At 40.8% G+C, this 17,814-nt stretch overlaps 1 protein-coding gene across 1 annotated transcript in view; it reads right to left on the bottom strand.

The window, feature by feature from the left end:
* The window catches only part of LOC120051470 (electrogenic sodium bicarbonate cotransporter 4-like), a 48,600-nt gene extending 31,312 nt beyond the window's left edge, over positions 1-17,288 (bottom strand). The window contains exons 1-2 of the mRNA XM_038998352.1: positions 17,225-17,288; positions 15,672-15,905 (exon numbers count right to left, since the gene is read on the bottom strand). Of these exons, the coding sequence (XP_038854280.1) occupies positions 15,672-15,905; positions 17,225-17,288 (298 nt within the window). The remainder of the gene's footprint in view (positions 1-15,671; positions 15,906-17,224) is intronic.
* Between the last annotated feature and the right edge of the window lie 526 nt (positions 17,289-17,814).

The following is a 17,814-nucleotide window of genomic DNA, read 5'->3' as shown; positions in this document are numbered from 1 at the left end:
AATATTTGCACATTATTCTTTAAAAATTCTTCAAGATCTGTGAAGTTGGTTGTTGATCATTGCTAGACAGGCATTTTCAAGTCTTGCCATAGATTTTCAAGCCAATTTTATTCAAAACTGTAACTAGGTCACATAAGAATAGGGCTGTTGCAGTGACGGTATTACCATCACACCAGGAGTCATGACCGCAGTAAAATTTCAACGTGAGTTAAGGTAATCTCTTATGCACTCAGGACATGCATTGATAGTGCCCTAACCACCATCAGGTTGTTAATGGCCTGGTACTCAGTGCTCTATTGTCCCTCTAACCACTCTGACAGCAATGCCAAAGTATAATGCTTTAAAAACTCACCTCACTGTGATTTACATTTACATTTACATTTAAGTCATTTAGCAGACGCTCTTATCCAGAGCGACTTACAAATTGGGTGATGATCAATTTGAAGAAAGTTCGAAAGCAGGTCGAAACCGAATGAAAAACATGGTCGTTGCGGATGTTGTTTCAAAGTCTAACACAACGAAACGAAATGGACAGCGCTTTCTACGGTGATGATGAATTAAATACACCTTATGCATAGCCTATTGGAGCTTATGCATATGCATAGACTTGTGAGCCCAAGCACGAAAGAAAAACATGAATTCAAATGATTATTGTGATGCTGTTACACAATACATAACCTACAACATATTACGCATAGCAGAAAAGCATACAACAAAACTGATTTAAGATGTCTTTGCTACAAACTTGGTCTCGCCTTTACTCCAAAAGTAAACAAATTTGAGTATTCGCTTTGAGTGTGGACTGTATTATTATGCACATTGGATGGATTGGTTACCTTACGCTATACTTCAACATTTCTATCCACGAGTCTGGGAGAGAACAGCCAGCCCTAGGGGATGCTGTTAGTTCATTGATCGTGTAGGGCGGCTTACAATTAGCAATTATAGTGAATTTGATTTTGAATCGCCTAATAGGGAAATGTGTATATTTTCACAATTAATAGGCGGACGGACACCTTTAGCCACAGAATATCTCACCACCGTGCGTTTCCACCTCCTCCTCTCTCTCCTTTACAGTATTCCTTCGCTCTCTCTTTTATTCATTTTCACGAGCACGCAAAGGGGCAGTCAACAGTTTAGTGAAATATTTTCATTGCGAAAACATGTTACTATCGATGTTCCCGAACAGATTTCACTTGGTTTCCCAAATTAAGCACTGGGGTAGCTGCAGGAACAGGAATGGAGAGCCAATGGCATACAGAATGTCACCTCTCGCACAGTGTCACGTCCTGACCATAGTGCTTATGTGTTTTGCTTGTTTTAGTGTTGGTCAGGACGTGAGCTGGGTGGGCATTCTATGTTGTGTGTCTAGTTTGTCTGTTTCTGTGTTCGGCCTAATATGGTTCTCAATCAGAGGCAGCTGTCAATCGTTGTCCCTGATTGAGAATCATATATAGGTGGCTTGTTTTGTGTTGGGATTTTGTGGGTGGTTGTTTCCTGTCTCTGTGTTTTGTCTGCACCAGAAAGGACTGTATCGGTAAGCCACGTTTGTTATTTTGTAGTTTTGTAAGTGTTCACGTTTTCGTCTGTCATTAAATATGTTGAACACGGAATACGCTGCGTCTTGGTCCGATCCCTGCTACACTCCTCTTCAGACGAAGAGGAGGAAGGCTGCCGTTACACACAGCCAGAGCATGCTCATGTGTGAAGTGAAATAAGTGTTGTTATATTTATAAGCTGCTCACATTAAGCACAGCTCCGCTATAAAACCGAAGTAGCCTATCTGGCATCATAGAAAAACGGACCGGCGGGAAAGCGCGCGGCCTCCATTTGATGTTGGAGTGCATACAGATTAAATACCCCCCCCCTGCCCCTGTTCCTGCCCATTTGGTAATGGGCCATTCTAAATCTAAACTAATATGACATATTAGCAAAGACAAGATTAAATTCAAAATAGAAAATATGATCACTTGATGAGAGAACAGCTGTGCAGCCTGGGGCAAGGAACAAAGCGCAAGCTTTTTTTTCTGACTTTATCAAATGATCAATAGCCCATAGTCGTATCAAGCAGCCCATATATGTTTTGTTTTTCACAACTAACGTTGCAAAATAACTCTAAATATATAGTGCATTCGGAAACTATCGACACACAATTCCCCATAATAACAAAGCAAAAAAATGGTTTATAGACATTTTTGCAACTGTATAAAAAAATGGAAATGTCACATTTACATAAGTATTCTGACCCTTTATGCAGTACTTTCTTGAAGCATGTTTGGCAGCGATTACAGCCTCGTGTCTTCTTGGATATGACGCTACAAGTTTGGCACACCTGTATTTTGGGAGTTTCTCCCATTTTTCTCTGCAGATCCTCTCAAGCTCAGTGAGGTTGAAAAGGGAGCTTCGCTGGACAGCTATTTTCAGGTCTCTCCAGAGATGTTCGATCGGGTTCAAGTCAGGGCTCTGGCTGGGTCACTCAAGGACATTCAGAGACTTGTCCCAATTCCACTCCTGCGTTGTCTTGGATGTGTGCTTAAGGTTGTTGTCCTGTTGGAAGATGAACCTTCACCCCAGTCTGAGGTCCTGAGCACTCTGGAGCAGGTTTTCATCAAGGATGTCTCTGTACTTTGCTCCGTTCATCTTTCCCTCAATCCTGACAAGTCTCCCAGTCCCTGCCGCTGAAAAAAATCTAATCAAAATCTAATCAAATTTGATTGGTCACATACACATGGTTAGCAGATGTTATTGTGAGTGTTGCGAAATGCTTGTGCTTCTAGTTCCGACAATGCAGTAATATCTAACAATTCCAAAACGGATACCTAATACACACAAATCTAAGTAAAGGAATGGATTAAGAATATATAAATATAAATATATGGATGAGTAATGACAGAGCGGCATAGGCTAAGATGCAATAGATAGAATACAGTATAACTTCCGGCGCCGACAGAGATGGCCGCCTCGCTTCGCGTTCCTAGGAAACTATGCAGTATTTTGTTTTTTTATGTGTTATTTCTTACATTGTTACCCCGGGAAATCTGAAGTTTTATTACATACAGTCGGGAGGAACTATTGGATATAAGAGCAACGTCAACTCACCAACATTACGGCCAGGAAAACGACTTTCCCGAAGCGGATCCTCTGGTTGATCCACCACCCAGGACAATGAATCGGATCCCAGCCGGCGACCCAAAACAACGGCGCCGCAGAAGGTGCAGACGGAGCGGTCTTCTGGTCAGGCTCCATAGACGGGCACATCGCGCACCGCTCCCGAACATACTACTCGCCAATGGCCAGTCTCTTGACAACAAGGTAGACGAAATCCGAGCAAGGGTTGCCTTCCAGAGAGACATCAGAGATTGTAACGTTCTTTGTTTCACGGAAACATGGCTCACTTGGGATACGTCATCAGAGTCAGTACAGCCACCTGGTTTCTTCAGGCATCGCGCAACAGAAATAAACATTTCTCTGGTAAGAAGAAGGGCGGGGGTGTATGCCTTACGATTAACGAGACGTGGTGTCATCATAACAACATACAGGAACTCAAGTCCTTTTGTTCACCTGACCTAGAATTCCTAACAATCAAATGCCGACCGCATTATCTACCAAGAGAATTATCTTCGATCATAATCAGTCATGTATATCCCCCCCCCCCCAAGCAGACACATCGACGGCCCTGAAAGAACTTCATTTGACTCTAAGTAAGAGTTTAAGAGGTTCTTAGTCACCTCCCTGACCAAGGCCCTTCTCCCCTGATTTCTCAGTTTGGCCGAGCGACCAGCTCTAGGAAGAGTCTTGGTGGTTCCAAACTTCTTCCATTTAAGAATGATGGAGGCCACTGTGTTCTTGGGGACCTTCAATGCTGCAGACATTTTTTGGTACCCTTCCCCAAATCTGTGCCACGACACAATCCTGTCTCTGCTCTACGGACAATTCCTTGGACCTCATGGCTTGGTTTTTGCTCTGACATGTACTGTCAACTGTGGAACCTTATAGACAGGTGTGTGCCTTTCCAAATCATATCCAATCAATTGAATTTCCAATCCAGTTGTAGAAACATCTCAAGGATGATCAATGGAAACAGGCTGCAGCTGAACTCAATTTCGAGTCTCGTAGCAAAAGGTCTGAATACTTATGTAAATGCAGTATTTCTGTTTTTGTATTTTTAATACATTTGCAAACATTTCTGAAAACCTGTTTTCGCTTTGTCATTATGGGGTATTGTGTGTAGATTGATGAAGAACATTTTTTTGAAATCCATTTTAGAATAAGGCTGTAAAGTAAGAAAATGTAGAAAAAGTAAAATGGTCTGATAGTTTATGAATTCACTGTAGCATTTAGGGCCTGTTTTAAATTATCCCTTTTAAGATCAACAGCCACTTCATATGCGCACAAATTCCAGAATATAATTTATTCAGCTAAATTCAATTATGTTCTTACTATAAAATCATACAATATAAAATAATGGCATGGGACTTAAGCATATACAGTGGCTTGCGAAAGTATTCACCCCCTTGGCATTTTTCCTATTTTGTTGCCTTACAACCTGGAATTAAAATTGATTTTTGGGGGGTTTGTATCATGTGATTTACACAACATGCCTACCACTTTGAAGATGCAAAAGATTTTTGGGGGTGAAACAAACAAGAAATAAGACAAAAAAACTGAACTTGATTGCATAACTATTCACCCCCCCAAAGTCAATACTTTGTAGAGCCACCTTTTGCAGCAATTACAGCTGCAAGTCTCTTAGGGTATGTCTCTATAAGCTTGGCACATCTAGCCACTGGGATTTTTGCCCATTCTTCAAGGCAAAACTGCTCCAGCTCCTTCAAGTTGGATGGGTTCCGCTGGTGTACAGCAATCTTTAAGTCATACCACAGATTCTCAATTGGATTGAGGTCTGTGCTTTGACAAGGCCATTTCAAGACATTTTAATGTTACCCCTTAAACCATTAGTGTTGCTTTAGCAGTATGATTAGGGTCATTGTCCTGCTGGAAGGTGAACCTTCGTCCCAGTCTCAAATCTCTTGAAGAATGAAACAGGTTTCCCTCAAGAATTTCCCTGTATTTAGCGCCATCCATCATTCCTTCAATTCTGACCAGTTTCCCAGTCCCTGCCGAGGAAACTTCCCCACAGCATGATGCTGCCACCACCATGCTTCACTGTGGGGATGGTGTTCTCGGGGTGATGTGAGGTGTTGGGTTTGCGCCAGACATAGTGTTTTCCTTGATGGCCAATAAGCTCAATTTTAGTCTCATCTAACCAGAGTACCTTCTTCCATATGTTTGGGGAGTCTCCCACATGCCTTTTTGGTGAACACCAAACGTGTTTGCTTATTTTTTTTCTTTAAGCAATGACTTTTTTCAGGCCACTCTTCTGTAAAGCCAAACTCTGAAGTGTACGGCTTAAAGTGGTCCTATGGACAGATACTCCAATCTCCGCTGTGGAGCTTTGCAGCTCCTTCAGTTATCTTTGGTCTCGTTGTTGCCTCTCTGGTTAATGCCCCCCTTGTTTGGTCCATGAGTTTTGGTGGGTGGCCCTCTCTTGGCAGGTTTGTTGTGGTGCCATATTCTTTAAATGTTTTAATAATGGATTTAATGGTGCTCTGTGAGATGTTCAAAGTTTCTGATATTTTTTTATAACCCAACCCTGATCTGTACTTCTCCACAACTTTGTCCCTGACCTGTTTAGAGAGCTCTTTGGTTTTCATGGTGCCGCTTGCTTGGTGGTGCCCCTTGCTTAGTGGTGTTGCAGACTCTGGGGCCTTTCAGAACAGGAACAGAACAGATCTACTGAGATCATGTGACAGATCATGTGACACTTAGATTGCACACAGGTGGACTTTATTTAACTAATTATGTGAGTTCTGAAGGTAATTGGTTGCACCAGATCTTATTTAGGGGCTTCATAGCAAAGGGGGTAAATACATATGTACCCACCACTTTTCTGTTTTTTTCTTTTTTAGAATTTTTTGAAACAAGTTTTTTTTTTTTTCACTTCACCAATTTGGACTATTTTGTATATGTCCATTACATGAATTCCAAATAAATAAATTAATTAATTCCAGGTTGTAATGCAACAAACTAGGAAATATGCCAAGGGGGGTGAATACTTTTGCAAGGCACTGTATTGTCAGCTTATGTGATCAGTCATAAAAGTTAGTGAAAAAGGGTCAATGCAGATAGTCCGGGTAGTTATTTGGTTAACTATTTAACAAGCCATTTAGCAGTCTTATGGATTGGGGGTAGAAGCTGTTCAGTGTCCTGTTGGTCCCAGACTTGGTGCATCGGTAACACTTGCCATGTGATAGCAGAGAGAACAGTCTATGACTTGGGTGGCTGGAGTCTTAGACAATTTTTAGGGCCTTCTTCTGACACCGCCTGGTATAGAGGTCCTGGATGTGTGCTCTGTTCTCTATCCACTTGCATTGGACAAGGTTAAGAAGTTAGAGGGCTCATTTAACAAAGTGGTTAGGTACGTTTATTAGGCAGAACAAAGTAAGCTACTGACATTTGATACAACATAGTCAACTTAATTTCATATATTACTTTGAAAAACCCTAACCAACTGTAAGCAACTCTAAGAAACTTGTTGACACAAAGAGTTTACAAACAGTGTGTGGCTGCTTTGCGTGATTTATGGGGGTCTCTACCTTCTTGCCCTTTGTGCTGTTGTCTGTGCCCAATAATGTTTGTACCCTGTTTTGTGCTGCTATCATGTTGTGTTGCTACCATGTTGTTGTCATGTTGTATTGCTACCATGCTGTGTTGCCATGGGTTGCTGCCATGCTATGTTGTTGTCTTAGATCTCTCTTTATGTAGTGTTGTGTTTTCTCTCTTGTCGTGATGTGTTTTGTCCTATATTTTAATTTAATTACATTTTTAATCCCAACCCCCGTCCCCGCAGGAGGCCTTTTGTCTTTTGTTAGCCCGTCATTGTAAATAAGAATTTGTTCTTAACTAACTTGCCTAGTTAAATAAAAAACATATAAATAATATAAAATAGTAGTTTAATTCACACAAGGGAAATTGGGGACATCAATGGGTCTAGTTCTTAAAACGTTGCTTTATTTCCCAAAATGATTCTACTTTTCTTTATTTAAGGTTTCTAAGCTTTCATTGAGGGGTGGCAGGTAGCGTAGTGGTTAGAGCGTTGGGCCAGTAACCAAAAAGTTGCTAGATAAAATCCCTGAGCTGATAAGGTAAAAATCTGTTCTGCCCCTGAACCCACTGTTCCTAGGCCGTCATTGTAAATAAGAATTTGTGGTTAACTGACTTGCCTAGTTAAATAAAATGTAATCTCCTAACACTTTATTGTCCTGGAGGTCTTCGTATTTCCTCTCTCAAATATTCAAACTTAGTGTTCCTATTATTATTGTATGTATAATAGCCCTCTGCTAAGATTGCAGCTGTGTAGGTGCCCTCTTAAATCAGCTAACAAGCTGACTGAAAATAACAACTGTCACGCCCTGACCTTAGAGATCCTTTTTATGTCTCTATTTGGTTTGGTCAGGGTGTGATTTGGGGTGGGTGTTCTATTATTTGTATTTCTATGTTTTGGCCGGGTAGGGTTCTCAATCAGGGACAGCTGTCGTTGTCTCTGAGAACCTTACTTAGGTAGAACTTTTTCCCCACCTGTCTTTGTGGGAAGTAGACTTTGTTTGTGGCACATAGCATTAAGCGTCACGGTTTGTTTTGTAGTGTTTATTGTTTTGTTCGGCGTCTTTTCTAATAAAAAGAACATGTACGCTCACCACGCTGCACCTTGGTCCACTTCATTCAACTGCCGTGACAACAACTGTGTATTCAAGCTATTGTGCTGCATTGAACTCAATTACACCACATTGAGCCATGTGGACATCCTCACATAGTGACGAGTACCTCAATTCCATTCAACTAGCTGAGGGTTCTGGGTAAGGGATGCATTTCAAACTCCACCTGATTTATGATATATTTTAGACTCTCTATTTTGGTTACTGTAAGAGTCACAGATCCACTCCCCCAAACAAGACAACACATGCAGCTTTCTCATAGGCGATAACAGCTGGCTAGCGTTGTTATGACGCGCTCAGCGTCACTGGAGTGTGATGGGACTCATTTGTGGAGTGAATGGAATGGTATCAAACAAATGGAAACAATGTGTTTGTGATCATGACTTGCCTGTGATGTAATGTGTGATTAGACATACAGACATTTCCATGTAAAAGTACCCAAGAGCACCAACGTGAAGTTCATAGGAGCATGTCAAATTGGGTGTCAAATGAAAAAAGCTACTAGTCTATATTTTTGAGAAATTAAGGCATAACTATTTTCCATCCTAAAAATGAGAAATTAACAAAGGCTTTGATTTCTGGTCAAACGTATGGAAAAGGGGTCTTAAACAACTATCAACACTTATATTTAGTTTTGGATACATTTTGTGCCTTCTGTAAGTTTAACAAACATTGCCGTGTGCCTTAATTCCGTTACCAGAAACCCACATCTTTATGATATTTTCTGATTTCTCTCCTTCATGAGAAAGAAGGATAATGACAGTTCACAGAAGTACCAAGTAAAGGTAGACATATCAATTAGTTAGTGTTTATACTGATATAAATTGTGTTTATGAACTATTAAGTGATTTAAAACAAATTGGTAACAGAATTTCCCAAAAAATTGGTAACAATTTTTGCAATTCAATTGGCTACAATGGAAAATCAGTCACAAACCACAGTTGGGTTCACAAGTTTGGACAGCACAGTACAGGACAGTAAAATAGAATACAATAAAGAAAAGTAAAGTAGAGTATAGTTCAGTACTAAGGGTGTAACTGTTCACCAAACCGAAGGTTCAGTACGTATTGTGGTTTTGGGGTTACTGTTCGGTTTCGATACAGTGGGAAAATGAAATGCCAACAGTTACTGTAGTTAATTTTTGTTTTGGCAAAAGATGTCAAACTAACCCAGGAATAGATCTTGAGCCATATGCTGTAGGGCCCTATAAAATTGTTTGTATTTTTTTGCATTATTCCATTTTCTCCATTTTGGTTTTCCAGGTTTCAGATTTTCCCTGTTTCAGGTTTTCACTCTCAATCACACTTTTTAAAAAAGAAAAACAACTCATTTTGAGGTTCTAAGTCCACAACAATGATTAAACCACATCAGGAGACCATTTTGTTTTTTAGGTCTGGGAAGAATCTCAAATGTAGATTTATGGGTGTAGATACCTTTTTAATTTAGGTGCTACCAAGGCAAGAGCCTTGCTTGGTTAGTGATGTTTCTGAAGCACACGTGATTTGCAGAGTTTGCCGAACAAATCACCCCTGGAACGATGAAAATAATCATGATATCATTCAGCCAGGTATGCATAGACTACTTTGTAGTTAACATATAATTTAGAAGTTTTTTGGGAAAGCCTTTCATCTACCAGAAGGCGTTGTCATGAGCATCATTGCTAACGGATACATACAGGACATTTTGGAAAGTATTCAGACCCCTTGACTTTTTACACATTTTCTTACGTTACAGCCTTATTCTAAAATGGATTTCCCTCATCAATCTACACACAATACCCCATAATGACAAAACAAAAACAGGATTTTAGAAATGAAATATTACATTTACAGACCCTTTACTCAGTACTTTATGAAGCACCTTTGGAAGCGATTACAGCCTCGCGTTTTCTTGGGTATGAAGCTACAAGCTTGGCAAACCTGTATTTGGGGAGTTTCTCCCATTCTTCTCTGCAGATCCTCTCAAGCTTTGTCAAGTTGGATGGGGAGCGTTGCTGTACAGCTATTTTCAGGTCTCTCCAGAGATGTTTGATAGTGTTCAAGTCCGGGCTCAATCTTGGTTTAATCAAACCAGAGAATCTTGTTTCTTATGGTCTGAGAGTCTTTAGATGTCTTTTGGCAAACGCCAAGAAGGATGTCATGTGCCTTTTACTGAGGGGTGGCTTCCGTCTGGCCACTCTACCATAAAGACCTGATTGGTGGAGTGCTGCAGAGATGGTTGTCTCTCTGAAAGGTTTTCCCATCTCCATAGAGGAACTCTGGAGCTCTGTTAGTGACCATCAGGTTCTTGGTCACCTCCCTGACCAAGGTCCTTCTCCCCCTGATTGCTCAGTTTGGCCGGGAAGCCAGCTCTAGTCTTGGTGGTTTCAAACTTCTTCCATTTAATAATGATGGAGGCCACTGTGTTCTTGGGGACCTTCAATGCTGCAGAAATGTTTTAGTACCCTTCCCCAGATCTGTGCCTCGACACAATCCTGTCTCAGAGCTCTACGGACAATTCCTTCAACCTCATAGCTTGTTTTTTGCTCTGACATGCACTGGCAACTGTGGGACCTTACATAGACGTGTGTGACTTTCCAAGGCATGTCCAATCAATTGAATTTACCACAGGTGGACACCAATCAAGTTGTAGAATCATCTCAAGGATGATAAATGGAAACAAGATGCACCTGATCTCAATTTCTAGTCTCATAGGAAAGGGTCGGAATACTTATGAATACTTTAGTATTTTTAATACATTTGCAAACATTTCTAAAAACCTGTTTTCCCTTTGTCATTATGGGGTAGTGTGTGTAGATTGATGAGGAAAATGTTTTATTTAATCCATTTTAGTATACGGCTGTAACATAACAAAATGTGGAAAAAGTCAAGGGGTCTGAATACTTTCCAAATGCACTGTAGTGGCAGTCTAACAATCACACACAGATGGGTCATTCCCGCGCTGTTGCCTCTTCAGAAAGTAGAAGAAAATACAAATTTATGCATATTGTTCATTCATGTCCTATCATCTTATGTTCTAATAAATTCTAAACATTTAGTTGATTACCTCCTAAGTTCAATTCATTTTGGGTGCTACTGTTTCCCAAACTGGAGATTTAAATGATGATAGAGGATCCTCCAATTCTGTTTTATCAACCCCACCACTTGCCATCATACAGAACTGGTTCCCTTGCTGCGCTTCACAAAAGGATAGTTTGAAATGTGCCAATTTAAGATTTGAATTTTTATTACTACGTGTTCATAGGCTCTAGTTTATTTTAACGGAATAGCCTACAATGTCTTTCAGCTCAGATTTACTCAAAGCATCCAACGCAGTGTAGGCATAGCCTATAGGCCTAGTGTTTTATTCACTTTATATACAGTACCAGTCAAAAGTTTACATTGTAGAATAATAGTGAATATGTAATAACACATATGGAATCATGTAGTAACCAAAGAAGTGTTAAACAAATCAAAATATATGTAATATTTTAGATTTTTCAGTCGCCACCCTTTGCCTTGATGACAGCTTTGTACACGCTTGGCATTCTCTCAACCAGCTTCATTAGGAATGCTTTTCCAACAGTCTTGAAAGAGTTCCCACATATGCTGAGCACTTGTTGGCTGCTTTTCCTTCACTCTGCGGTCCAACTCATCTCAAACCATCTCAATTGGGTGATTGTGGAGGTTTGGACATCTGATGCAGCACTCCATCACTCTCCTTCTTGGTCAAATAGCCCTTACACAGTCTGGAGGTGTGTTTTGAGTCATTGTCCTGTTGAAAAACAAATGATAGTCCCACTAAGCGCAAAAAAGATAGGATGGCGTATTGCTGCAGGATGCTGTGGTAGCCATGTTGGTTAAGTGTGCCTAGAATTCTAAATAAATCACTGACAGTGTCAACAGGAAAGCACCCCCACACCATCACACCTCCTCTTCCATACTTCAGTGGGAATCACACATGCGGAGATCCTCCGTTCACCTACTCTGCATCTCACGAAGACATGGCGGTTGGAACCGCTACTAATGTCCATTGCTTGTGTCTCTTCTTCTTATTGGTGTCCTTTAGTAGTGGTTTCTTTGCAGCAATTCGACCATGAATGCCTGATTCACACAGTCTCCTCTGAACTGTTGATGTGTCTGTTACTTGAACTTTGTAGCATTTATTTGGGCTGCAATCTGAGGTGCAGTTAACTCTAATGAACTTATCCTCTGCAGCAGAGGTAACTCTGGGTCTTCCTTTCCTGTGGCGGTTCTCATGAGCCAGTTTCACCATAGCGCTTGATGATTTTTAGAGATCAGTGAATCCATATTATGGCAAGAACAGCTCAAATAAGCAAAAATTAAAATTTTCTGGATTGACTGACCTTCATGTCTTAAAGTAATGTTGGACTGTTGTTTCTCTTTGCTTATTTGAGCTGTTCTTGCCATAATATGGATTCACTGAACTCTAAAAATAGTTCAGTACTGTACACAGTAGAGCACACGAGTTGAGAACACTATACTGTACTCTATTGTACTGAACTCTACTGTACTGAACTATACTCTACTGTACTAGTGTACTGTAGTCTACTGTACTGAACTGAACTCTACTATGCTGGACTCTACAGAGCCTTACTGTGCTGTACGTTGATGTCCAAACTTGTGAAACATACACGTCTATGATTGGTTCAGATTTGGTCCGGTCCAGACCAACCAAATTGGGTCTTGTTTGGGGACAGAGCTCATTAAAATAATAGCCATTGTGTAGAATAATACACAAATATGCAAAGGAGGATAATGCGTATTCATACATTTTTGTGTGCCTATCTATTTAGGATACATAACCATATGAATGATATTCATATCTTTAATTATGCATTTCTGTGTAGTACAGATCAGGGACCCATGATGAAATTGCGTTACCACAATTCCGTTGCCGGGTGTAAATCCACTTCACTCACTTCGCATATGCACAGTTCTTCCAATAAATGTGTTTTTGTAAAATGTTCAGTGTAAATTGTTAAAAGTAGTCATTGTGCATAGACTTGTATGGTTTGCTAAAAATTGATTAAAAAGTTGTTTGGTATACATTGTAAGTGAAAAATCCGGAGTTTCAGCATAATTCCATTACCATGGAATTGCCCATACATATACATCATTGTCAATGACGACCCGTCGTTCAGGACAGGTGGGGAAAACATGGTCTCTTTTTTGCTTTCTTGAGTAATGCAGCTCCAAAATGCAGGTGTTTCAGCTTAGCTTAGTGTTTTCTGTGGTGGTGGGCCAGACAGCGAAAAATACTGAGCGTAGCGGTTGGTAATGTTCTCTAGTTGCGCCGTGATTGGCTCAGTGTTCTGTCACTCATGGGAACAATACGTCACTGCAAAATCTACAGGGAGAGCTCAAATTCAAACCCCTTGGGTGCTGCCATAGATTTACATTAGAAGTGCCCATCCAAGAAGGCTCAAGGTCATTGGCCACAGATAAAATGACATCAAATCACGTTATATCTACCGTAGCTTTGATTGGACTGATCATGTCAACATCATACTTTCAAAATCTTAGGTAGCAATATAGACAAGCAGTCATTATCATGAATCAAGTCGACAATCTACTGCCAAATCCTTGCAGTTGTCATATGAAGAGAAATTAGAGATAAAACGTATCGGTGCTCATTGGCTATTGGACATAAATATTACACAAGTTGAAAATCGCAAATTCAACAATGAGTGGTTTGGAACGAATCAGTGGTTAACTGCAAGTTTGCAAAGCAATCACTAGCCTGCTATTCAGTGGAGAGGGTGTGTGGTCCAAGTCTGGGTTTAAGGGTCTCTTTTCCAAGCTTAAAAGGATAAACATTCACATGCAACGCCATGGGCCAGAAAAGGTTGAATACATTGGCCATGCTGTCAATCCAGCATGACTTCTGCCACGTTCAAAACAACTGGAAACTCAGAACTGGGAAAGCTCAGACTTCAGTGAGTTCAAGACACCTGGGAACTCTGGGGGGGGAAAAAAAATGAGCTACGACGGGAAAAATACGTTCTGAATGGTCATCCAACTCGGAATTCCAAGTCGGGAACTCAGGCCTCTTTCTAGAGCGCCGACTTGAAGATCACTGACGTCATGATTCAACCTTGTTTTTTTACCAGAGTTCTCAGTTGGTGCACCTGGGCTGGAATAATACATTATGGCCTTTCTCTTGCATTTCAAAGATGATGGTACCAAAAAATACAACATTTCTTTGTATTATCTTTTACCAGATCTATTGTTATATTCTCCTACATTCCTTTCACATTTCCACAAACTTCAAAGTGTTTCCTTTCAAATGGTACCAAGAATATGCATATCCTTGCTTCAAGGCCTGAGCTACAGGCAGTTAGATTTAGGTATGTCATTTTAGGCGAAAATTGAAAAAAAGGGGCGGATCCTTAAGAGGTTTAATCAAGTAAACCATGGAAAACTAAATGCATGCTCTTCAACCGATTGCTACCATCACCTGCCCGCCCATCCAGCATCACTACTCTGGACGGTTCTGACTTAGAATATGTGGACATCTACAAATACCTAGGTGTCTGGTTAGACTGTAAACTCTCCTTCCAGACTCACATTAAGCATCTCCAATCCAAAATTAAATCTAGAATCGGTTTTCTATTTTGCAACAAAGCATCCTTCACTCATGCTGTCAAACATACCCTCGTAAAACTGACTATCCTACCGATCCTTGACTTCGGTGATGTCGTTTACAAAATAGCCTCCAACACTCTACTCAGACTGCATCCAATTTTGCTATCACAGTGCCATCCGTTTTGTCACCAAAGCCCCATATACTACCCACCACTGCGGCCTGTATGCTCTCGTTGGCTGGCCCTCGCTTCATATTCGCCGCCAAACCCACTGGCTCCAGGTCATCTACAAGTCTCTGCTAGGTAAAGCCCCGCCTTATCTCAGCTTACTGGTCACCATAGCAGCACCCACCCGTAGCACGCGCTCCAGCAGGTATATTTCACTGGTCACCCCCAAAGCCAATTCCTACTTTGGCCGCCTTTCCTTCCAGTTCTCTGCTGCCAATGACTGGAACAAATTGCAAAAATCACTGAACCTGGAGACTCATATCTCCCTCACTAACTTTAAGCACCAGATGTCAGAGCAGCTCACAGATCACTGCACCTGTACATAGCCAATCTGTATATAGCCCATCCAACTACCTCATCCCTATATTGTTATTTATTTACATTTTTTGCTCCTTTGCACCCCAGTATCTCTACTTGCACATTCATCTTTTGCACATCTATCAGTGTTTAACACAGTGTTTAATTGCTAAATTGTAATTATTTCGCCACAATGGCCTATTTATTGCCTTACCTCCCATGTCTTACCTCATTTGCACACACTGTATATATACTTTTTTTCTATTGGGTTATTGACTGTATGTTTTGTTTAATCTTGGCCAGGTCGCAGTTGTAAATGAGAACTTGTTCTCAGATAGCCTACCTGGTTAAATAAATAAAAATGTCAGCTACAGTATGTTTTTTAGAAAGTCACTAAATGAGGCTGAATGGACAGTTTCACTGCCAGACAAGGCTCCGCTGATAGCCAGGTGTAGCAGTGGTAAGGATTCACTCCATGGTGCTGAAAAGAAAGCTCTGCTTTTGGGACAACTTTATGTAGGCCATAACCGTTTGTGGGCACCGTTTGCCACCGTTATGGTGCAATTCATGTATTGTTTAGTGTTGTGTTGTGGCTTTGCTGGCATGCATGCATGATAATAAAAAAGTAGAGTTTGCCTCACCAAGATTTACATGCTAAAATCACCTCTGACCATTGGTTGTTATGGTGCATAGGCACTGGAGTGTAATGTGATTGTGGCCCTGATCAAAATAAGTGCACTACATAGCAAATAGGGTTGCCATTTGGGATGCAGACCATGACTTACCTGTGCGGTTGATGTCTTGAGGGACTTGGATGTCGTGTGGGTCCACGAGTCCCTCCTCAATGTCTCTGTATCTGTCCCTGTCATCATGCTCGTGGTCATGTTGTTTGTGCTGGTCATAGTGACTGTCCCCCCTCTCCATGTTCCCTGCCTCATGGCCCCCTGCAGAACGTCTTCGCCGGCGCTTCCGTCTGTACCCACGAGGCACCGGGACACCGATGTAGATGTTCTGCTGGTCTGTGGATGAACGGTAATGCTAAGTTAACAACAAAGTTGGGTACTGGGACACCAATGCAGTTGGACTAATGGTCTGGAAACAAACGGTATTAAAGTTACATTAACATGAAACAGAACATCATTAAAAATCCATCAAACAAAGCCTAATAATAGTTGTACAGTACAATACCTAGAAGAGCCCAGCAACAACCAACGCATAATAACTGAGTCCCATCACATCATTCATTAACCCCTGGTACACAAAGGAGCATTTCCATGAATGTTCAGTCATTGAAACAAACAATGAATAAATGATGATACAGTGTTCGTGTGTGTTTCTCTAATGAAAAAGCCACTCACTTACATAATGAATGACAACTCAAATGCATTGTTATTAATGATTTGCATACTGTAAAAGATCCCTCTTCTTCTGCACATGATCTTTCCTAAGTGACATACTTTGCCATGTTTTCCTGTCAGCTACAAACCACAACCATGTCAACTTTTGTGTTGTTGTATATTACTTTGATGGCGACTGTACTGTAGCTTTCCAATGGGCTGCTTTTTTGAATATCAGTGCATGATCAAGTTCACTTGAGGCAAGAACTACAATAAAACATTATTGGCAATTAGAACATTGTTCTAAACCAATGGTACAAAAAAAAACTGTTGAAATAATGGAATATTATTTGCATGAAGGAGCCCGGAAGCTAGAGAAAAATGATCCTAGCATGCGAGGCCTAGTCTTAACTAACTCGGTGACATCCTCAGTGCAACGCTGAATACAGAGAGATCATTGCTGGAACAACACACATCCCTGCTGGCAAATTGATAGACATGGGTCTGCTCAGGACACGGTGACCCAAACTGAAAGTACATGCAAACACACACACAGGTTTACACACATACACACACACACACACACACACACAGACACACACATGCAAATTCATGTTTGCATATAAAATGGTATCCAATGCCGATCCCAATCATGTTGATCTTTAATCTTTGTTATTGCCAATTATCATCACATAGAACATAATGAATTCTTCATTGAGATAAATTGCACATTTACACATGATTGATCTAATAAATATACATTAGATATTTAAATACAGTAAAATGATGAATGCTATGCAATTAAAAACAAATTGTAACTGATCTGAACTGTCTTGTCGATTTATTTTTAAAACATCTCTCATGTCTTCTTGTAAGCAAGAAAAAGTTTGCCCTATTCCATCATGATAGGCCTATTGTACAATATACATGTTTGTTTTAAAGAGGAACAGCAATGTATTTTTAGATTAGGATGAAAGCCTGATGTACTGTATCTCACTCACCCTCCTCCTCATATCGATGGTGAATGCCCCCCATTCCCCGGTCTCCCATTCGCTCATGGTCCATCCTGGAGAACAAAAAAGACTAAGGGAAAGATTAGCAAAATAACAGTGTATATTAAGCACAGCTTACACAACCATTATGTTAACAAAAATGTACATAAACTCAGCAAAAAAAGAAACGTCCTCACTGTCAACTGCATTGATTTTCAGCAAACTTAACATGTGTAAATATTTGTATGAACATAACAAAATTCAACAACTGAGACACAACCTGAACAAGTTCCACAGACATGTGACTAACAGAAATGGAATAATGTGTCCCTGAACAAAGGGGGGGTCAAAATCAAAAGTAACAGTCAGTATATGGTGTGGCCACCAGCTGCATTAAGTACTGCAGTGCATCTCCTCCTCATGGACTACACCAGATTTGCCAGTTCTTGCTGTGAGGTGTTACCCCACTCTTTCACCAAGGCACCTGCAAGTTCCCGGACATTTCTGGGGGGAATGGCCCTAGCCCTTACCCTCCGATCCAACAGGTCCCAGACGTGCTCAATGGGATTGAGATCCGGGCTCTTCGCTGGCCATGGCAG

This window comes from Salvelinus namaycush, chromosome 1 (genome assembly GCF_016432855.1).
Source record: "Salvelinus namaycush isolate Seneca chromosome 1, SaNama_1.0, whole genome shotgun sequence".
Classification (NCBI taxonomy): domain Eukaryota; kingdom Metazoa; phylum Chordata; class Actinopteri; order Salmoniformes; family Salmonidae; genus Salvelinus; species Salvelinus namaycush.
Note: the sequence above shows the minus strand (reverse complement) of the source record. Positions and strands in the feature narration are given on the sequence as shown.